The sequence below is a fragment of the Nelumbo nucifera genome, chromosome 1 (assembly GCF_055504915.1).
Source record: "Nelumbo nucifera cultivar China Antique chromosome 1, China Antique-T2T, whole genome shotgun sequence".
NCBI classification, from domain to species: Eukaryota; Viridiplantae; Streptophyta; class Magnoliopsida; order Proteales; family Nelumbonaceae; genus Nelumbo; species Nelumbo nucifera.
The window spans coordinates 195,825,910-195,849,643 of record NC_142649.1 but is presented as its reverse complement, the minus strand read 5'-3'; the positions used below and the strand labels follow the sequence as shown (position 1 = coordinate 195,849,643).

General features: G+C 37.4%; 1 protein-coding gene and 1 pseudogene across 4 annotated transcripts; both read right to left on the bottom strand.

Annotated features, from left to right (window-relative positions):
• Nucleotides 1–770: 770 nt before the first annotated feature.
• On the bottom strand, nt 771–12,928 carry LOC104602261 (DNA photolyase). 4 transcript variants are annotated; one of them, XM_010265879.3, is made up of 14 exons: nt 12,409–12,927; nt 12,161–12,294; nt 11,880–12,029; nt 11,674–11,785; nt 11,174–11,519; nt 9,928–10,141; nt 9,664–9,753; nt 8,829–9,084; nt 7,591–7,703; nt 3,794–3,892; nt 3,656–3,703; nt 1,327–1,437; nt 1,145–1,235; nt 771–1,009 (listed from the first exon to the last, which is right to left on the bottom strand). In XM_010265879.3, the coding sequence occupies exons 1-14, from the start codon at nt 12,758–12,760 to the stop codon at nt 912–914; spliced, it is 2,214 nt and encodes a 737-aa protein (XP_010264181.1). In that variant the 5' UTR covers nt 12,761–12,927; the 3' UTR covers nt 771–911. The 4 variants fall into 4 exon arrangements, 3 of the variants coding, with proteins under 3 accessions (XP_010264181.1, XP_088751868.1, XP_010264183.1); XR_016080865.1 differs by lacking the exon at nt 3,656–3,703 and having other exon boundaries at nt 1,327–1,468; XM_088895742.1 differs by lacking the exons at nt 1,327–1,437; nt 3,656–3,703 and having other exon boundaries at nt 12,409–12,928.
• Nucleotides 12,929–18,900: 5,972 nt separating this feature from the next.
• On the bottom strand, nt 18,901–23,734 carry LOC104602402 (protein translation factor SUI1 homolog pseudogene; annotated as a pseudogene).

Genomic DNA, 23,734 nt, shown 5'->3' with positions numbered 1-23,734 from the left:
GGGGTCTACAATTGGAATTGGAATGGGCCATTGGGCTATTCTGATTCTAACCGTTTGGTTGGACGGAGTCAGAATTCCATTCCCATTCCTGGTGGCATGGGCATGGCATCCCCATTTGAAGGAATGGCCATTCACTCCCCCTCCCCTGGGAATGAAGTCCTATTCCAGATGATTTCAATTCTCATTCCCATTCTTGTCTGAATCAAACAATGGGCTCTCATCTTTAACTCCTTCAAAGAAAAATCAAGCCTATGGAGTCTGTTGGTAATTAATTGAGAGCAGAAGATTTTGCATGATGCCAAATGTTCTGCCAATGGACTTCCTCTAGGTTTAAAAGCTGTCCTATCACTTTTCAAGTTCTGAGCACAAATCCAACTCCGTCCTCAACCTAGACCTTAAATCCTCATGATGTCGTGCATGGTCGACATCAGGTGTACTTGGGATCTGAACTTCAGGCACATCCTCCGGCTCTCTATTCCACACCATCTGATAAACTCCGATGATCAGTTACTATAAAATTAATTATAGGCTCAGTTTGGAAGCACTGTACATATTTATATTTTAGACTCAGAAACTAAGCCCCAAGAGTAAAACAATTTCTTGGATGACATGATACCGGTTGATTGATTATCGGTTCTTTTACGCACCATACCTTTTTGGTACTATAGTTAGACTCCCCTTTTTCCTTACTGTAATTTGTAAAATAACATTTTTTTTTGCTTGATAATTAATGTGCTTGGTTCTTGCCATGCTGATTTCCACGCTTGTCATACAAGCTAGCAAGAATATATGCTCGTGCAAATGTATAACGTAATACGAGTAGAACTCATATTAACAAGTAAATTCTTTTTACACCCTTGAGTGGTATTGCAATTACCACGAAGGAAAAAATGAGAGAGAGAGAGAGAGCATCAACAGGGGCAAAGGCAGAGGTTGCTTTCTATGGTTTTTATCCATTTGCTTATGATGGGATTTACTTCCTCCGGACACTCATCATGCGGACAATGGCCTGAAATATCAATAACAACCGAGAAACAATGACGGACAACAGATGTGAGATAACAACACAGACACAACAAACAAAAAAAACGTAAGAGAAAGATGAAAGGAAAATACATACTGAAAGGTGAAAGTGCCATCCTACCTGCCTCTAATTCTCTGATCGCAACTCCACCGCAATGCTCCCTAAGCATTGAAAGTTTCAAGTCAGACTTGGAGAGAGGGTCTTTCATTCCCTGTTTGTGAAGAATGAAACAGAAAAAAAAAATTATCAGCAAGTGATTTTCATAGAGACTGGTTAAGTTCACTTCTTCATGTTAGTTTTACCTGTACAATCAAGACCTTTCCTCCAAAGGATTCTATGAGATAATTAAGAGGAATTGAGAGGTTGAAGTTGAATACACTTTCCAAGACTGATAGCGCACCGGGATCATATGACTTTTGATGTTTGTTAAGGAAATGCATAACCCTTTACCAGAAAAAAAAAAAGGACAATGCATTATCAGGAAGGTAGAGATACATTTAATGAATAGGAAGGTGACTGTGGGCCCCACCGGGAATACTTCTGCTAAGTAAGAAACTAGGCTCTCAGTTGCTCAGCTGCACAACCAATGGATGTGTGTATTAGTGTTAAAAAGGTGTACCTAAGCTTATGGGTGAGGCTCATTTTGTGGGGTGTGCCCCACTTGAACCCAAGTGCACTTCACCTGGTCTTTTATTTTTTGGTGAATCAACCTTGGATTTTGTAGAGATGCAGTACTTTTCTAGGTTAAGGGCTGGAATAATCATTGATTGAAGGCCTGATTTTCGGATGTTTTTGTGGTGTTTTAGTTGCTGCCCAAGACTGGAAACTTGGAGACTGCCAGAAAACCAGGAGGAATCAGAGAAATCAACCGGTTTGTGATTTAGGGGTTAAACTACTGATTTGATGTGGCACCTAGCGCTACCTGGCAGTGTTTTCTTGTACCTTAGAGACCAGTTCCAACTTGCAAGCAGAATATATTTGTAGATCATTGGAGAGAGCAACTGCACTTTTCACTTTTTTCCAAGAGGTGGTTCTAGTTTTTTTTCCTTTTCAAGAAAGGTGATCTGAAATCTATGTTTGCAGAGATTATTCTGGTCAGTTTCTTTTGTTTTTGAATTATAAGGGAAGTCTTGCTGCTGCTAGAAGGGTGTTCCAACCTGTGAAGAGGTGGTCTGAATTACTTGGCTTCTTTTAGGGCTCAGTTCTGTCAAGTAGTAGTGAATTGGGATGGCTGATTGCTCCAAGTAATGAGATTTTATTCTTGAACCCATTTTGCGAAGATTAGGATTCTCCTGGAAATTGATCCAAGATTACCGGGGAAAGTATTCTAGGGGATGAAGCATAACAGACAGCAGTAACTTTCAAATTACAGCAGTTAAGCTTGATGGGGTGAACTGCTTACAGTGGGTCCAATCAGCTATGATGACAATTGGAGGAAGAGGTAAGATAGGATATCTAACTGGTGAGACTACAGCAGGTGGGTTCAAGAGAACTACATGGTAACAACTTGGTTTTGCAACTCTAAGCAGCTCCATATTAACCACTACTACCTATGGATGAAGACAGCTAAAGAGGTTTGGAATAATGTGAAAAAAATATATACTCCCAACCTCTTAATGTTGGAGCCTATGAATCAAGAAGTAAAGTGACCAATCTTAAGCAAAGGGAGAAGCCAGTGTCAGTTTATTTGTCTACCCTTAAGTCACTTTGGCATGAGATTGATGACTTGGAAACTATAGAATGATAAAGACAAAATGATGCTGCTACTTACAGGAAGTTAGTTGAAAGGAACCGGGCTTTTGAATTTATTACTGGACTAAACTATGAATATGACATTGTCAAGCAGAGGATTCTTACACAAGAGAATGTTATTTTGTCTCAAGCTTATTCTCTGGTGCATAGTGAAGAGAGTACAAGGAAGGTCATACTTCAGACATCAACAGTTGTCCTTTTCCTTGTAGCTACGAAAACAGTGGTGGAAAGGAGAAGGAACCAAAGAAGGAAGAGAAGAAATAAATTAAGTTCAGCTAGAAACTACTGCATCTCTATAGGTTTAATGTTGAATAGGTAATTTACCATATTATAGGTTGTACACTTGTACCTGTGATGTTCAGAGTTTAAGTAATTTAGCCTGTGTAGGACTTGATTATAAGGCTATAATCTTCATGTTACTAAGATATTAATATAAACCATTAAGATTTTCTCAAAAACAGCACCTCAATTTGTTCAAGCACACGCCTTGCCTTGCAACTTTCATCTAGGGTTCTAGGAACTCCATGCGTTGTAGTTGCATTTCTTGCTTTTAAAACACTGGTATGCATACAGTGTTAGCTATATCCTAAAAAATAAAATAAAAGGCATGCTGCCTGGTGAGACGCCAATATCTTTTTTCCAAGGACACGTTTACTTCTGTTAACTAGTAAACTGGAGGTCAGGTTGGTCAAGTCCACCCATCCTAAGATCCTAAATAGCCAAGACAAGACACTCAGTAGTGACTTTTTTTGTTAAATAAGGTAAATCACTGATGATCTGCCTAATCTCCACCATCATAATATGCAGCTGCGCACTCAGGTGTAGAAGGATGGGCAGACATGATGAAAAATGTAGAATTGCAGCTACTAATGAGGATACTGCCCTGGTCAATTCCTCAATAAGAAAATCATCCGCTCGCTCTGTGTTCTGTAACTCAAAATGTATGAAAGAGACCAACCTTATGAAGCATCTAGAAGTAGAACATCAAGTTGGTGGTAATGTCAGAGAAACACTTACTGTTGGATAGCAGTTCTTCAAAATGTCTCCAACTCTCCATCTCAAATACAATAATAATAGTTGGCTTCCTAGCCATGCAGCCTCTGAAGTACGCCTTTCCTGAACATTGTGAAACATCAACTTCCAGCTGGAGAAACAATATTGACAGAAGCATATCTAAAAGGGGGGTATTGACTGTGTTGGCCTGTTGGGGGTGTTGACATGAAACCATGGTGAAGCCAGAAAGTTCAAAAAGGGGGATCATTCCTAAAATATCCCTAACCTTTGGTTGTAAACATGTAATCCACAAAAAATATTGGCAAAAAAAAATCTGGAGGCAATCTTTTACCATCTAGGTAGCTCATTGGATGTTGGCAGTTGATAGTTTAGAGGTATATTCACCATAAGAGACTGGTAATATGTTTTGGGATCTTCTGTCTCAAGAGATCAGAGTTGAGACAGAATTGGTTATCCCATTAATTAAGTTGTTTTAGACACAGAAGTAAATCAGTCCTCTAAAACTGATATAAACTTGATTAAAATTATAGAGAAAAGTGGAAGAAAGGTAGAAGACAGCAGTACAAAGGAAGAAGATGGAGAAAAGAAGAGGAAGAAGAAGAAGAGTTTGATAATCTTCTCTCTTTCCTCTCTAATCCTTTTGTTAACTTCATTCACTAAGTTAATTACAAGTATGCCCTTAGGTAGGTAGCCAGATAAGCAAGAACTTAAAGTAAGCTTATAAAAAGAAGTAACAGGCCCATTAACAAACAAATAAGTAACACACTACAAAAAATAAAAGAATGGATACTAGGGCCCATTCGGCCCAGTCTCTCTACAGACACAATGTTGAAGATAAAATGGGGCAAGGTTGTGATCGGGTTGCACAAGCACTGTAAAAGTTAGTTTCTTCAGAACACAGCTCTTAGCTCTTCTCTGAGGCTAAAAAATTATGGTTGACCTGGTGATTGAATGAATTACTGTAAAAGATATTCACAAAATCTCTTATTTTCTTATTATGAAATTGTATAATGGGCTTGCTCAGTCTGTTGTTTTAGTTTTTTTAAATCCTTATTTTCTAATTCTTTGGAAGTATGGCTGGTACAGATACTGAAACAAGGAAAGAATACACGAAGAAGCAAATTGGTTTTTTCCATTCCTACACCAATTTCAGAATTTTTAAGTGATAGGATATTGCTATGGTTTGAGTTTTAAAAATTTATTTTCCAATTATAAGTGTCTTAAGTATCAATCCAAAAAAAAAAAACAATACAAGTGTCTTAAGAATATGGTTTTAAGTTTTCTAGAAATTTACCGTTATGTCTAAATTACTATTTGTGGTATCTTTCAGATTTAATACTTAGGCCCCATTCTTTTTCTGAAAACATATTTACCCAGGTAAATGTGTTTAACCAAAGAAGTTTTACCTTTGTCACAAAATGCTAGCCAGATAAGTGTGACAATTTTTCAAAAGAGCTCTAACTATTGTGTGAAACTATACTTTACTTTCTCTCTCTCAAAAAAAAAATGTTTTTAGTCCTACAACAGTTTGGCCAACTTTCCCCCTCTATGGGAAAGTGATTTACCCACTTAGGATAATGGCAACACTTACCCAAGAAAGTAGCCCAAAAATTAAATGCGCTTTCAGTGAGAGTGAGTCCTAAAGTTCCTTTGAAAGGAATGCAGGGAAGTTGGTCAAGTTCCCCTCATCCCCCTTTGTACAGTGTAAAAGAACAAGGCACTATAGTAATTCCCATAATTACTATTTTAAGTAAATTCATGATTTCCTATTTTCAGTAACTTATAGTGTCTTTATATTAAGTTGGTTTTAGTAGGATTAGCAAGGTGTTATTAGAGTTTTTTAGGAGTTAGAGTCCTTATTTAAGTGCCCTAATTGGAATCCTTATACAGACATCAGTCCATATGCTGAGTCTATAAATAGAGCCATTGTAATTGCAATAAAAGAGTTGATTTGATGAAATTAAGTTTGGTTTGGTAAATTCTGGTTGTTGCGAGGAACTTTTTTCCCTCTCATCTATTTCTTCTTCTAAGTGATCTGTCTTTTTGCTGCTTACTATGATAGCAAGAGTTTTTCTCCTTTCTGATTTCTTACTCATCTTTTGGGTGGACAGCAAGTTTTCTATTTGTTTCTCCATTCCTATTCTTTATTCTTAATCCCATATAGCCCCTTGGTTACCCCATAAAGCCCACCAGAACTGAAATTTCTAGGACCGCTACCTCGTCCTGCATCAATCAATGGCAATGTCTAATTTTTATATTTTTTGACTCTTGGGTGGGCAAAATATGCCACTTCTAATAATATCTGAGGTTTCACTGCAACTTCTAATACTTTCCTAAATCTTCCTATACAATCTTAGTGTCTTCTATTATTTCATTGGTTTCCAACAATATACCTGAGATGTCCCTGATCACTAGGGTCAGGTATCCATATATGACAATTTTTGAGCCTTGGATTTAAGGACCTCAAAAAGAAAAAAAAAAAAAGGAACTAAAGACTTCAACAGATATTTTTATCTAGGACTCTTTTCACAAAGTCATGAACTTGATTAACTTTTTATCCCCTGCAGTATTGCATGCATAGTTTTCAAGGCGACAGGGGAGCGCCTTGTTGCCTAGGTGATGGATTTTTTCAAGTAAAAAACATATATCCTATGGTAGTTCCCTAGGTTCTATAACCATATTTCCTTAATAATTATCCATAATTTTCACAAGAAAAGTATAAGCTTCATGTTAAAGTATAGAAAATCAGCATATTCATAAGAAAAAGAAGAAAGAAAAGAAAATTCGGCTAAACCCCTATTTTATTATAGGAAAGAAGAAGATACATAGAAAAGAAGATACACCATTTAGCAATGTTGACTAGATAAAATTTTTAAGTTCTTCCTTACTTATTGATTCAGGTTTTGAAGTCTTTGAGGGTTAAATACAACATGTAGCAATGTTTGTGTTGATTAAACCCTAACAAATAAGAAAGGAATTAATATATACACACACAAAATGAAGTCTATTTTATAATTATAATCTCAAAAAAATAAAATTTAAAAGTATTTTATAACACAATGCTCAAAACTGCTTTGTGATTAGGTGAGGCAAGCCTCCAAGGGCACCTTGTTGCCTAGGTATCACCTAGGTGCCTGCCTAGACATTGCCTTGACAAATATGACTGCATGTTGTCTTTGCGCCTATGGAGAGAAGTGGCAAAACGTAAATACATTATAGTCTTGTGTATTTTCATCCTAGATGGAACATCTTTGAACATTGAAAACTGAACCACTTTTGTTTGTGTTTTTTCATCATTCCACTTCATAAATTTACCCTGCATTAACACTTTGATGACCTACATTTTGAAAAACCCATAAATAACCTTATTCAGATTCCACATGTTTGGGTACCACATAAAATGAAATGATTTATTTTATTGATCTGAAGTGAAATGATTTCATTATGGTTTTTCTTCATATTTTGCATTGCAAGTCACCATCTAAAATGGAGTCTGTGATTGTTAACAAAAATCAGAATGAAGCAATTCCAAGATTTCAACAAAATGAACTCAACATTTTCCATTAACTACCATAAATAAATCTGTTCTATATGATGACAGTGTAGATTTGAATGCTATTAAGATGTAATTCATGTGGCATCAGAGCAGGCTATATACATAAAGAATATAGAAAATGTAAATCAAGCAACAAAGTATCAGTACTGATCTAGTTTAAAACACAATACTCATTGCATAATATAGTAACTCTAGAAGAAGTTAGACTAAGATACTGGTCTATCCAAAAATGAATAAGTCTTACTTCCATGACTGGGATAGAAGAATAGCCTGGGATGACTGAACCAGCTGAATTAATGAGGACAGTAGACCTCACCAAAGCAGGCCAAAGAGCAGCAACAATAGAAACAAAATAGCCTGGCAACAGAATATCAATTATTTAAACCACAAGCCATCAATGGGAACCTTAAGGTTCATAGTATCGGAAACACAAGGTGTATTCGAAATGCAATTTTAAGAGGCGTATCAAGAAATGCTTTGTACACAGATGGATATGGACAAAAAATTTAGGGTCACAGTCGGAATTGGAATTGGAATTGGAATCAAAATCCTTTGGGAGTCTGTTTGGTTCAGACAGGAATCGGAATGGGAATTGAAATCAGCTGGAATGGGATTTCATTCCCAATGGAAGGGGAGGGAATGGCCATTCCCTCAAATGGGGGAATGCCGTTCCACCAGGAATGGGAATGGGATTCTGATTCTGCCCAACCAAACAGTTGGAAATGGAATAACCCATTCTGATTCCAATTCCAGACCCCTATTCCTGCAAACCAAACAGGACCTAAGATATGCTAGAAAATTCAAATGGATCCTAAAAAATTATATTAATAACAATAAATGAATTTTATATGACTATAAATAATTTATTTAAACATAAAAAAGCTATACTAATGGTGCAGTGGTTGACTTATGCTCATTATAAGTTAATGACTAGGGTTCAAATCATATTGGCCTCCTATTTGTGGTTTTTAATGGGCTATTTTAGTGGCACGCCAAATTTGAATTTGAATATAATATTGCCTTAAATGTCACATTTAATTCAAATTCGAAATTGAATGTTGCCTTTAATGGTATGTCAATTGTCCTAAATGTAATATTTAATTAAAAGTGATTTGTAAGACTTGATTAAGAGTGATTTAACTGAGAGAGAGAGAGAGAGGAAAAGACACAAAATTTGACTTTGAAAAGTATTAAAATTCAAATTCTAGCAGCCAATACAAGCATTGTATTAAGCTTGTACCTATCGGCCGATACAAACTCGATACGAGCCCGTATCGGCCAGATATGAACGAAAAAATATGAAACTGGCCATTTCTACATGTTCCGTGTATTGGGCCCTCACTGAAACAATGTGTATTGCTCGATACAGCCAGATATATTGCGAAATTTTAAACCTTGGGAACTTTGATGGAGAACAGACAAAGGGAAATTAACTTATAATTGGATTTGCAAATGATAAAGAACTAAGGAGTTGAATCATACCACCAATTGAGTTACCAATAAGGTGAGCTGGTTCACCCACAACATTTACAATGAAATCTCTTAGCAGTTCTGCCCACATGAGTTCCGTGTACACAAGGTTTGGTTTTTCTGATTTGCCAAACCCTAAAAGTGTAATTGCCCAAACTCGATTTCCACTGTGAGCTATGTCATGCATATTGTCACGGTAATGCTCCAAAAAAGCACCAAAACCATGTACAAGAAGAACAGAAGGACCCTGCTGACCAACAACTGTGTACTGAACAAGGAAGAGCTTGTTAAAGTACTAACATTTATGGAAATATTTAAAATCTCGTTGATAAACTACAAACTCAGAAATTTATGAGATATGCATTGCAGCTTTGTGAAGCAATCACACACACACACACACACACATATATATATATATTGTTTTTTCCAGTGTCTGTACATTGTACTTTCTAGTGTGTGTTCAATATTGACGGTCCGTTTGGTTCACATCCAGAATCGGAATCGGAATCAGAATTGTATGGTTCAGACAAGAACAGGAATGGGAATTGGAATCAGCAGGAATGGGATCTCCAAGGGAGGGGCAGGGAATGGCCATTCCCTCAAATGGGAGAATGCCATCCCAGCAGGAATGGGAATGGGATTCCAACTCCACTCAACCAAACAGTTGGAAATGGAATGGCCCATTCCGATTCCGATTCCAGACCCCTATTCCCACGAACCAAACGAGGTCTCAGTGCTTTGAAGGATCACAAAAAGATTCTCAACAAGCTATTTCTGACATGAAAAACATGAACTTCAAAAATGAATAGACATTGGCAACTTCCTGGAACAAATATTCATTAAATACCTGAATCAGATGGCCATTCCATCTCCATATCCTGATAGAATATCTTGCCTCACTGTTTAGTTGGCTTTTCAAAGCCAAAATCCAATACCACTGCCATAGCAATTAGCAAAAGTGTTAAACGTTTAGCATGGCAAATAGATGTCAGAGCTGTAAATGAAATGGTAAATACCCTGTTAGTAACAAAGAGAGTCACACCAATCAGAGCAGAACAATGAATTCAGCACCATTAGTACAGATCAGCCACCTCAGTAATGTTCATTTTACCTCCATTGAGCAGACAGTTTCAACTGCTGTGGCAATTGTGGCTGCTGAGTATCCAAAAGGAGATAGAAATCCTGCATTACGTTCTTTTTCATACTTGATGGTTTCATGATATATTCTCCTTCTTGATAGGATGCCAAGACAAATGGCAGGCCCAAAGAGAGCAACAAATGAAGCTCCACTCCTACTTTCAGCATTACGTAATTTGTCGTGCACCCTGTCGTGGAATCGAGCCAAAAGGAGTATTTATGAGGTGATGACAAACAATACAATTTTGACTGCATGACAGTTATATTTATGATCTACCTAAAATCGTCATGTTTCACTTAGCCCTAATCTTTGCAATAAAATGCAAAAAAATTCACAGTGCACAGGTGATAGCACTCCCATTGAACTAAGAATGTTGGAGGACCTTTTTTTACTCTCTGGTTCTGTACTAACACTGTAACACAGACAAGGGGTAAAAGCAGTATCTGAAGCCCTCTGTCTTTGCTGATTGCCAGCACAAGAAACAAAGTATCATGGATGACAGATGACACTGCAGCTTTCTCCCTTAGAGACCAAGAACCAAAGTAGCAAACTGAACATCTCTAACCATGTATACTTGGCAACTATGATACCTGGATACCTTTACCAGGGTTCCATATCATGTTGGACATTTCAAAATTCGGTGTAAATTCCATAATATGACAACATGTACAAATGTGTCCAAGCTGTATCTGGGTAACATAGCTTGGCAAACACAGAATAGGAAAAATACATGTAAGAAGGATGTAATCTACCCTTTTCAAATAAAACAGGAAGTATGACATTTTATTTGCATATACTAGAATTAATACTATAGGGACAAAAAAGGAAATAAAAGAGAAAAGGAGAAGAAACTGTGACCAAGGTTATGTTTAACATTTGTGGAGTATATGATATGATGTTTATAGGTGCTACGGTTACAGGAGACATTTTCCCACTTGAACAAGTTGCAGGCAATCTAATCTATCAGCAAAGTAGCCCATTACTATCATCATGATCTAAGCAATTAACTGTAGACATCTGGTGTAAAATCAAGAACAACTTATGCTTTCAATTGAAAGGGAGAATATTTAACCCAAGAAAAAGAACCTTTCTCAATAAGTTTATATAAATCTACAAGTATGATATAAAAAACATCATCCTCACTTGCAAGTTCTAGCTGGGTAAGTAAGAAGAAATTTGGGCATGAAAAGATATATTACAAAGATCAGTAATCACTTACTCCTGCCAATCATCTCTGCTTGTTCCCTCCAAATACCTCAAATATGCAGCCAATGCATTCAATACGGAGTTTGTCCCACCTCCTATTAGATTTGAATTTCTTGAGATAAATACAGAATTTTCTGTTCTTCGGGTGCTCCAAGAATTCAAATTGTTTTGATTGTTTCCACTTGGATATGGGTTTCTCAAGCTTCCATTCGGATCATTTAACATTTTAGATTGATTGGTTTTCCCTCTCTTTAAAATATCTTTAGCTGAAATATCTTTAACTGAAGTCCAACTCTCATCCAATTTGCATGGATTGCCATTGATAAAAGCCTTCACTTCATGAAATGTAGGTAAGGTACCTGAAGCATTATTCTACCATACTATATAAGCTTTTCAATAGCAATTAGAGAGCAAAAGAAAATGGCTACATACCATATGAGAACTAAAGGGAAAAAAGAAATTGAAGACTGAGAATGTAAATTTGAAGGAAAAAGGAAAGCAGCTAGAGCATACCCCAGTCCAATTCCATATTTATTCCAGTTAATGATGGGGACACAACCGGAGCAGTGACAGGCAACCGAAGTTTTCTAAAGTCGCGGTTTGACAAAGGAAGCTCCTTCAAGTTCTAAACCAACATGGGTATGTAAGAAATCCAATGAATTTCTAGGATAAATTCAGCTAACTGATCATCAAATGAAACAAAATACACAGTTTGCCACCTCAATATCATAAAACGGAGTCTGCCAAATCACAAATTGAGGGCTCCCCCATGTAAAGGACATGGACGATACTGAATCTTTAACGACATTGATCACTCGGCGAAGGTCATATTCCACCTCCTCCTCCACAAATACGTTGGAAGCTTTTACCTGTATCAATCCTAGGTGATGAATTGATGGAATGCATTGGAAGTTCCCTCAGCATAGGCGTTTAAATATTATAATTAGCTAACTAATGTGTTAATAATAAAAATATTCTGCTGAGAGAGAGAGAGAGAGACCTCATTCACGAGCTGTCCTATGACATTTTCTGCAATGCCGAACCTGATCATAAGATTAGAGCCCTGATCCTTGAGCGATTTTCTTAAATCTTCCAAGGCAAGGAGAACCACTCCTAGCATTTCATCATTTAAACCTGAACAAAAGAATATCAATGCCAACGGATTCTAATCTCTTCCTATTGCATTCAAAAATAAATAAAAAAACAAAGAAGCTTCTTTGTCGTCTAAGGAGGGGAAGGGGGAATTACGGGAGAGGATTCGGTGGTCGAAGATGTAGAGAGGAACGACAGTGTGATGACGAGAGGCAGCAACGAGGCCTGGATGATCGTCGCAGCGGAGATCGTGCTTGAACCAAACAAGGGCGACATCGTTGTCATTCTTCTTATTGGCTCCTCTTCTGGTATCACCTTCTGGCGTTGCAGCCACCGAAAAGATACGGCACCGCACACTCCTGGTGGGCATCGAATGGAAAGAGGAAGGAAAGGAGAGAAGGCGCGGGAAATGGAGAAGCGCCATGATAGGAATAAGAGTGCAGGAGGAAGGGGTCGACCGTTTGAGTTCGATTTGAGTCGACCACGAGGACGATGTTATTTTTAACATCCATCAACAACTGATTCACTGTTTGTCTACTCTTCTTCAACCACGGGTTTTGGGAAAGAGACAGACACACCCACGCGACGAAAAGATAAATTAGCAGAGCAGAAGCTGTGGAGGAGAAAGGAGGAGAAAGTAGCTCACAACTCTTTCTCCCTCTTCAATTTTTATCGATGTTATCAGGTAGAACTCTTAAGTTAAAAAACATTTAAAGTAATGTCCAACCAAATAATAAAAGTAAAATTGTACAAATACATATTTATAACGATAAATGGTGAATTTCAGAAAAAAGTAAAATTATTTAAAGTGAAAAACGTTTTAATTAAAACGACCGTGTGCTGTACGGGAAAATCTGAAAGATTTAATAATTTTATTTTTTATTTAATGTTGATTTATAAAAAATAATTATTGTTAATTGAATTATGAAAAATATTTTTTAATAAATTTAGTTTTATTAATAATTTATAGTAATTTTAATAATTTTTATTTTTTTATTATTTTTAAATGAAATTCTGATTAATTTTAAATAAATAAAATAATTATAAAAGCTAATATTTTTACAAATTCCACTAATAATTAACAATTATATAGGAATGAGAACAGGGTGGGTTCAGGGCAAGGCACCCATCCCTTTTCTTGCCCCATAGTCAAGACACTCTATCTCATCCTCGCCCCGTCCCCAATATCATACGGGTTCAGGGCACGGTAACAACTCCTCAATGTCGGGCGAGTTTAGGGGTAAGGCACCCCACTCCTCATAAAGGATGAAGAATCCTCGAATTTCCCTGCTCCGTCCCTAGTTATGGGTGGGTTCAAGTAGAGGTGTAAATTGTGTCATGTTGGGTCGGCATGACACAACCCGCACTGGCCCACGAGGCATCCCGGGCCTTGCCTCCCTCCTCTAGGATAATTTGGGGGGTTGGTTTGGCACAGTCCACGACTTGAGCCTACACGGGCCCAAGTCGTGCCATGGGTCGGGCCTCGAGCCAGGCCATGCTGCACACCAAGCCAAGCTCAAGGCAAGGCACCCACTCCACGTCCGAGGTTTTTAAAATTGGACCAGATAGGAAACCGTTATGGGGTCAAATAGTCTAATTGTTCAGTCCGAACGGATGACATGCTCTGATAAAAAAAATAAAAAAATAGAAAAACAAAAAAGGCCAAAAATTGTTGTTTGGGTTAACGGTTCGACCGCCTAGGTCAGCGGTTTCGCTAACCAAATAAACAGTTTTTGGAGAAAAAGCGGTTTTGAGGTGAAACGGTGTCCGGTTCCCAATTTTTTTGGTTTAACCATTTGGTTTGATCCAGTTTTGAAAACACTGTCCCCGTCAACCTAAGATTCAATTTGATGATAGAAAATGATCAAAATGATATATTGAGTATCAACCACACATGGTAATTCTCTAAAAGTACACTAAATTGTATTTAATATTCAAAAATGTAGTTTTATGAAAATTTTGGAAAATTTATTGTACTTGTGTAATTTTGAAAATTTATTTAAATTTTTATTAAATAGTTTATTTTCTTTTTAAATGGTTTACTTACAGACTTATACTAATTTATCTTATGATTTGTAATATAAACTAACCAATAATTTTCTTTTTCTAATATTATACTAATTTATCTTAATAATTTGTGTAATTATTTGTTCAAATTATAGTTTCCCACTTCCCATAGTCATTTATCTTTAATAATTTTCAATAATTTGCAAAGAAAATTACATAATTTTTCAATGGTTTTCCAAAATCTATCAAATGTAATAAATTTTCCAAAAATTTCCAAAATATTCTAATAATGTTCAATAATTATTTAATGCATTTTAAATCAACGTTCAAATACTTTATATCTTTTAATTTCAAAAATGTTATTTTACGAAAATATAGTTTTATGATTTTTTTTGAAAAATTTATTACATTTGTGTAACTATGGGGATTTATTGATTTTTTTTTTAAATTGTTATTAGATATATTTTTTTATTTGGTAGTTTACTAACAAAATTACACTAATTTATCTTTTATTTTTCAATATAATTAATTAATAATTTCATTTTCTATTTTATGTTATTGATGGTGATGTTTGACTATGTTATATATCGGGTATAGATTTATAATTTATGTTATTTTCTTCAATTTTTATGGTTTTCTATTTTTTGTAAATTTTCTATGTATTTCTTCATTTTTTATAATTTATATTATTTGCAATATATATATATAGGAAGAATATAAAGTTGAGGGTAAAGTTGCAAAGTAAAATTAGAGTGTTTTGACCAAACCAATTGCACCATTCTCATTTTTCAGTATGAGATATAAGTTTTTATGATTTTCTACATTTTTTTTGTTTTTTGTAATTTATATTGCTTTCTTCATTTTACGTTTTTCATAATTAAAATAATTATGAAAAATTAGGAAATTAGGGTAAAGTTGAGGGTAAAGTTGGAAAGTAAAATTAGGGTGTTTTGACCAAACCAATTACAGCATTCTCACTTTTTAGTATACTAGTGGAATGGCCCATGTGATGCACGGGGTATTTGATATTGAAGGTGATATTTGACTATGCTTTCATATATTGGGTATAGATTTGTAATTTATGTTATTTTCTTCAATTTTTGTGATTTTCTATTTTTTATAAATTTCTATGTATTTCATTGCTTTTTTATAAATTATATTATTTTCTTCATTTTATGTGTTTTTACATAATTATTTTGCAATAACATATATATAATGGGAAAATTAGAAAGTTAAGGGTAAAGTTGGAAAGTAAAATTAGAGTATTTTGACCAAACCAATTGCACCATTCTCATTTTCAGTATGATATATAAGTTTCTATGGTTTTCTACATTTTTTGTAAATTTTCAATGTATTTCTTTGTTTTTTGCAATTTATATTGTTTTCTTTATTTTATGTTTTTCATAATTATTTTGTAGTGACAATATATATAAGGGAAAAAATAGAAAGTTGTGGGTAGGCTTGACGGGAGTAGACTTGTCAATGATACCCGAAAATCCATTTGATACTTGGACACATGTTGGCTCTAATCAATGAAGATGTTTGTCGGGTAGGCTTGACGGGAGTAGACTTGTCAATGATACCCGAAAATCCAAGGCCCAATTCGACATCCAATCTGATTATCTTGGATTTAGATTACGTATTTATATAATTAGATCAAATTCGGATGTTACAATCTACATCCAATTAATAATCAGATCGGATTTTGATTTGACCCAATATGATTTGATTAAAATTTGAATATGATTATATTATAATATTTATTAATTTTAATACAAAAATTCTATATAACTATATTAAAATATATTTTAAATATTATATTATATATGAATTTATATATAATAAATTTAGTATGTTATCTTTATATTAATTTATTATATATAAAAGTTGAAAAATAAATAAATTTTTAATTTTACTAGTATTTTAGAGAATTTAAAGTTGAGTCGGATTAAATCTAAATCTGATATGAGTTTGTTAGGATTCGAATTCGAATCCAAGTCTTTAAATCCAATCGAATTTCCGATCAAATTTGAATGTAGGTTCTTAATATATGGATCAGATGCGGATTTTGCTACATCCAATCAGAATCCGATCCGATTGTAGCTCTATTCGGGAGAAGATCAGATAAGGCCTAAGAGGAGAGAGGAGTAGGTTTAATTGCGGTTTTATTATTATTATTTATTTTGTTACAAGTGTGAACCATTAATTAAATAAAATTGGAAAAATAAAAAACTAGTATTATTTTATTTGCTTTATCCAATTACAAATGTTAATCGTTAATTAAATAAAATTAGAAAACTAAAAAGGGTAAAAATGGAAAGTGAAAATCAGGTATTTTCACAAAACATTATCACCATCCTCATTTTTATAAATGTACAGACAACATTCTCATTTTTTAGTATGGTATATAAATTTTTATGTTTTTCTATATTTTTGTATTTTTTTTACGTATTTCTTTATTTTTTCAGTAATTTATATTGTTTTCTTCATTTTGAGGAGAAAGGTGCATAGGATAAGAGAGATGCCAATTTTGCTTCCTCCTTCCTACTATAAAGTAGGGGGAGTGGATAAAATCTACAATATACAGATAAGAGTTTGATGGAGAGAATTGGGGCTTTAGCATTTATGTCTTTGCTTCATGTGTGAATGATGACATTTGACATTTTGCCTCTTGCCGTTTTGCTCGTCAATGGTGGGGCCATTATTTGCATATCTAATGGCTAGCATTAGGATATAAGTTAATCCTGATTCATTTATATTCAGATTTGAAGTATTCGGATCTCCTCCCTACAAAATGCATTCCAAATCCCTATGGCCTTACCAAGTACAATCCCTACGATATTATGTTGGTAAGTGTTAGATTATTGAATTGACCTGATGATCATCGAGAAAAAACACGTAAAATGAAGCAATATAATGAACCTAAGAGCATTTCCTGATCCAATACAACTTATTATGTTAATAGAGACAATTGAAAAAAAAATAGGGAGAAAACAAAAAATAAAAAGCTTCATTTAATCATCTGATTGTTCCCTGATGAAAAGAGAGAGGTTGAAAAAATATATTATTCCCTTCAATTCAAATTTGTGGTTTGGGCAAACCATCTGATACTTGACATGTGTTGGTTATAATCAATGAAGAGGTTCGTTAAGTAGGTACTTCGGGAGAAGATCAGATAAGGTGAGGAATAGGTTCCATAGTAGTCTTATTGTTATTTTATTTGTTTTATCCAATTACAAGTGTTAACCGTTAATTAAATAAAATGGAAAAAATAAAAAACATAACAAAGGGTAAAAATGGAAAGTGAAAATCAAGCTTTAAAATAAAAAACATGACAAAGGGTAAAAATGGAACATGAAAATTAGGCTTTTTGATGAAACTTTGTCACCATCCTCATTTTTATAAATGAAAATGATGTGATACAGAGATTATCCAATTACAAGTGTTAATTGTTAATTAAATAAAATTGGAAAATAAAAAAATAATAAAGGGTAAAAGCGAAAAGTGAAAATCAAGATTTAAATTAAAAAACATGATAAAGGGTATAAATGGAAAGTACCATTTTTATAAATGGTACAGATACAAATATATATAAAACATGATAAAGGGTATATATATAGTTCAGGTATTTTAAGAGGGGATAGGATTGGAAATATAAAATTAGGGTGTTGGACGATGGACGCTCATCCATTTCCCCTATAATTTTACTTTAGCAAAATCCTCCCCTAGATTTTTAAAGAAGTCAATAAAAACCTCCCTTCCCATAATGCCCAAGACGGAAAATATTAAACCAAAGATTTATTTTTTCCAAAAATCTATTTGATCATTTTACAAATTAGTTTGCATCTATTTTTATTGAAATAATACCCTTGCTGACATTTTATACTCTTTCCTCTTTCGTTGACCTCTTTACCCATGAATTCCGTCTAAAGAATAGGAACACAACATTGATTTCAGCAATCCAATCCCATTATTCAGTTCTCTTTTCTTCTCCTCCCTCTTCATCATCCCTACACAATACACTGAACTGCCACAAGAACCACATCTCTATGGGGTCGGTTCGGTGTTGTATTCCAATGCATGAAATTAATCTAGCTCTCTCTTTTAACCACGAGAGCATGAAATTAATCCAGTCGTATTCCAACTGAATAGAACATGGAATATGATGAATCTTTGATTGAGATTTGAGGGACCATACACTATTGTACTAGAAAAGCGGAGGTTGCAGGTTGACCATTAGCTGTCCTACAAACCACAATGAAGATTGAAGAATGATCATAACTCATAACATAACATGACCTCTCTTTCTCTCTCTCTCCATTTGACGTTTGAATCTGACCAATGGTCGTCATCATCGATCTGAGTGCAAACTTGACAGCCTGTCTTCTTCTTTAGACGACACTTGGTTGGGAATGGCGACCATCGTGGTTCCGATGGTGGTGTTATATTTGCAATGGAGATTCAGGCTGTGTGGGGGCGGTTCAATGCTGTGTAGGGATTGTGGTGAGGGAGGAGAAGTAAAGACAGATAAATAATGGGTTTGGATTGGTGAAATCAATGTTGCATCCCTCCTCTTTGTACAATGGAGTTCTCTGCAAACATGTGTAAAGTATGATAACGTAGGGACTAGTTTGTTGCTGCTCAAAAACCATGAATCTTGATATGTTCCTTCTTCACAATTCTGGCCTGAACGAAGAATGCCAACACATTGTTCTATTGATCACCTTAAAGGTGAATAACTTGGCCTAGCTTTGGGTCCTAGACAATAGTACCATTGCAGCAAAATTTATTCTTTAGATCCTTTAGTATTTTGAAGTAATTGAATTCCATCTCCAAACCTTGCATTGTTAGGATTTTCCGACCATTTCTTTGTTGTATATGCCCATGCACATACTCCTTTGCCCCAACGCCCGAGTCCTCAGCATTTGCCTCTATAAAGGGATGAAACACTATAGGAATCTGGATGTTGAAAGGGGAGGACTATAAATGGAGTTTTGAAGGTATGGCTAGTTAAAGAAGAAAGAGATCGACGAGAGAGGAAAAGGGGATAACATGCACATAGGGGTAAAATAGGTATTTAGAAAAAATGATTAATCGATTCAATGTTTTTCGGCTTGGTCATTGATGGAAGGGAATTTTTTGTCGAATTCTTTAAAAATATAGGGGAGGTTTTTATGAATATCAGAAACTTTAGGGGAGGTTTTTGTATTTTACCCTATTAGTTAATTATCAACGTTCTATTTATATTTTTACAGTTAATTATCCCGAGAAGTTAGGAGATGATTTTCGAGCTCCTAGGTTCAGCTACATGGCACCTCGGTGTAAGTGGGTACCAAGGTGCTCTGGGTCCTAAGAGGCCGAGCACCCAAGGTCCCCCGATCTGCTAACGTGGCACTATGTGCTGATTTTTCATTTGGCTGGCAAGCTGCATCCACGTGTCCCTTACATACCAGGTTAGACCAAATCACCCCTCATCAATAGCCCCCCACTCCCCATGCTAGGGGTCCTGATCCGGTGCGGGCAGTTCATGGCCAACCCAAGTGGATTTGGGGCGACTTCCAGGCAGTTCGGATGGCGGCTCTTTGGTCGGACCTTCATGACCCATTTGGCTCGACCAGAGAATACCCCAAATCGCGTACTGGGTACGTGCAAACGCCATGCCATTTATAAACTCCGTGGACGTCAAATCGCGCACTCAACCGATTTCGATCTCGGAAGGCATGCAAACAGTTTTTACGGGAGCCGTCAGATTGTGTAGATCTTAACTATTGAGTCCCGGTAATGGTGGATATAAATAAGGGCCAAAGGGGCCCATTTTTCTCGCTACATATTGCGTGCTCGAGTTTGATGAGGTCGCGCTTCAGTCTTCCAGGTTGGTGTTAGTTGCCTTTTGCATCTGTGGTCTTTTTGCTTCCTTCGGTCTTGTTGGTGAGTTCATCTCTCTTCATTTCAATTTCCTTTTGTCTTGTTCCTCTAGTTCGGTATGTCTAGCGTTACCTTAGGTAGTCTTTTTGATGGGAGTGAAGAGGTCACTAGGGCCGAGGTGGGCACCCTGCCGATGTGAATGCCTCAGTGTGGGGTTTGGACTCCAACCCGCCTAAGGCGGAATCACCTCGGCAGGAGCACGAGGCTTCAGACAAGGGGGCCTCCACTTCGCATCGAGCTTGGGGACCAACAACTTCAGTCCTTCCATGATGACGGCTGATAGGCTCTTGTCTCTGTTAGCTCGGTACAAGCTGCTCGATACCCTTGTGTACAACATTCCCTTAGGTAGTTTTCCTTGGAATCACGGTCACGATGAGATCGTGGTGTTCAAGTAGTAGTTCATAGCTGGGTTGCAATTCCCACTTCAGCCTTTCATAATTGAGGTTGTCAAATTTTTTGACATCGCCATAGATCAACTCAATCCATAACATTGTAGGTACCATCTCCCTTTTTAACAACTATAACTGGCCTTTGACCCTCAACATCTTTTCTTCGACCTGCTACATTAAAAGGAACTCCGCCTGTGTTCTAAGTTATTACATGTCTCCTCGTTCGGGTTACAAAATTTTGCACAATCTTCCCAACAAAGTCCCGGCATGGAAGAGGTGCTATTTCGTAGTTCGTAATGCTGCAGGGTGGCCAACCCACTAGAGACCTGCCATTTAGGACCCCGGCATTAGGTTTGACAAAGAGACACAGGAAGAAGTCTGATCTTGGGCAAAGCTCGGGTTGAAGTTTGAAAACTTTGTGTTTGAAGAGAAGCTCATACAAGCCGGGCTGAGTCCTCCTGGTGGGTCGTAGTCTTGGTGCACACACTTGTTTTCTTTTTCGCAGCTTGCCTTGATTTTGTAATTGATTTGTTTGTTACTTTTTTGCAGGAGCCATGGCTGACATCCCTGCTACCAAGCTCTTCGGAAGCATGAAGAGGGGGAAGAAGAGGAAGGTCTCCTAGAAGGCCCGTCCTCATGAAGTTGTCACCAAATCCAATGTTGACGTTGCTGTCCCCAAACATCCTCCCATCATTGACTTGGTCGAGGAAGACCAAGTTAGGGATTCTCCGTCTCACCTACCCGAGGAGACCCTGGTGTTTGAGCCTTAGCCCACTCAGGCAGCCACCCCTTTGAGAGATGACTCTTCGCAGACAGCTCGGAGCATTTTGACTCCAAAGTTCAGCCTCCTCAAGAGTAATGATGCGGTCTTCACCGAGGAGGTCGTGTAATGGGCCGATCTGCCGGTGCTCATCTCAGGTCCAGAACGGCGACTCACTGTATGGTGGTATGTATTTGATCATTGGGCTGTACTCCTTATTATTCTTTCTTGGTACTTAGATTTTATTTCTTTATTGGTACTTCGTGATTCATGCTCTTGCTTGCCAATCCAAAGTGCAGCTGAAGCAGGCCCTCTAGGATGAAGAAAGGTCCCGAAGCATTCAGTGCGAACTGGACTTAGCTCATGGCGAGATTCATAAGCTGGAGAAGGTTGCGCGAGCTCAAAAGGAGCTGATCGTGCTATTGAGGGAAGAGAAGAAGAAGTTCAAGGAGGAAAGGGAGGCCCTCTAGCGGGAAAAGGAGAACCTCGAGGAGCTCGTGAAGGAGTGCACGGAGATTTTCAGCAACGTGATCAAGGATGCTAAGGTTCAGGCCGTCAAGGAGTACAAAATCTTCGGAGGAGCAGCATAAGTTATTGATCGAGATCGGCACGACGACCTATCACAAGGGCTTCAAGATCACCAGGTGGCTGACAATGCGCGAGTTCCCCAAGCTCGACCTTGGTGCTATCACCACATCCAGGGTCATCGAGGAGATGGTCGGGGAGGCAGTGATGACGACCTCCTCGAAGAAGAGACAACGGAGGAGGGAGATAGAGATGCTATCACCAAGGACCGTATGGAGATCGACCTCCTTTCCATAGTTACTGATGGAGACGAGGAGCCCTACATCGACTGATGTTCTGTTTGCCTCTTTTCTTGGACTCCCTGTATATATGTGATGTCCTGAGCCTCTGAGCTCGGTTAAGTAAATGTAGCTCTTCTCTTTTTTTTGTATATACTTCAGACTTCCTTTAGTTAATACAATGTAATAGTTTCGAAAATTCTTGTTGTGCAAAATTTTCTAAGTATGAATTACTCTTGAACTTCTGAGTAGAAATAACCCGATCTCAATGTATGGAGAAGTGAACAGACATTGTAGGGTATATGCTCGACCTATTTGCGCTCGACCTACTTATTTGCCCATACTGAAGCAACTGGGTTCTCAGTTGCCTATGCCTTAGTGATTAGGTCTTAGGTTGCCTATGCCGAAGAGGCGACTGGGTCTTAACACGCCTATGCCTTAGCGACTAGGTCTTAGGTTGCCCATGCCGAGGAGGTGATTGAGACTTTTGTCGTACTGAGGTCTTTTGCCATCTTGGCACCATAGCCCTTGGGCTTTGGGAGTGACTTATAGTCCTCTCTCCAGTTCGATGTCTTTTTGACCAACTCGGTGGTCTTGTGGACTTAGAAAAATTTTTTAGTCATATTGGAGTCACGAGCTCATAGATAGTATCTCCTCAAGTTGTCAACGTTCCAAGCCTGGGATACTTGTTTCCCTTCCTTGTTCTCGAGCTCATATGTGCCATCTTCGAACACTCGTCTCACCCGGTATGGACCCTCCCAATTCGATCCGAGCTTACCCACGCCGGTTTCAAGTACCATTACCTTGTGGAGCACTAGGTCACCAACTCAAAACTGTCATTTTCTGACTTAGGCATTGTAGTACTGAGCTACTCGCTGCTGGTAAGTTGCAGTCCGGATATAGGCCAGGTTGAGTACTTCTTCGATCAGATCCAAGTTGGTTCGAAACTCATCGTTGTTTGCCTCTTAGTCGTATGCCTTGAGCCGCAACGTTGGTACTTTGATTTCCACCGGAATCATAGCCTCCGTTCCATACGTGAGGTTGAAGGGTGTTTCACCGGTTGTAGTCTTGATTGTCATCCTATAGGCCCAAAGGACACTGGGCAACTTGTCCACCCACAACCCTTTAGCTCGCACTAAGCGAGCTTTCAGTCTACGGAGAATAGCCTTGTTCGTCACTTAGGCCTATCCGTTTGTTTGCGAGTGTGCCACCGAAGTGAAGTTTTGTTGAATCCCCATCTCGGCACACCAATTATAGGACTTGATGTCTTCGAACTGCTTCCCGTTGTCCAAGGTCAGCACCTTGGGTAATCCGAAATGGCACACAATGTTCTTCTAGAAGAAGTTCTGCATGTTTCGATTTGTAATGCTTACCAACGGCTCAGCTTCCACCCACTTTGTGAAGTGGTTCACTGCTACGACCAAGAATTTCCTCTGCCCTGTTGCCGGCGAAAATGGACTGAGGATGTCAATCCCCCATTGCGCAAAGGGCCACGGGCTGGTCATGTGCTTCAGATCGGCAACAAGTTGATGGAGGATGTTGGCGTGCCTTTGACATTTGTCACATTTCTTGATGAGCTCGAGCGCATTTGCCTTCAT

Coding starts and splice junctions, on each gene's coding strand:
- LOC104602261 (XM_010265879.3), bottom strand. CDS start 12,760: ATGTTAAAAATAACATCGTCCTCGTGGTCGACTCAAATCGAACTCAAA. Junction 3,893..7,590: donor CTTCTATCCCAGTCATGGAA/GTAAGACTTATT, acceptor CACAATGTTCAG/GAAAGGCGTACTTCAGAGGC. Junction 1,438..3,655: donor TTGAGGAATTGACCAGGGCA/GTATCCTCATTA, acceptor AAACATCAAAAG/TCATATGATCCCGGTGCGCT.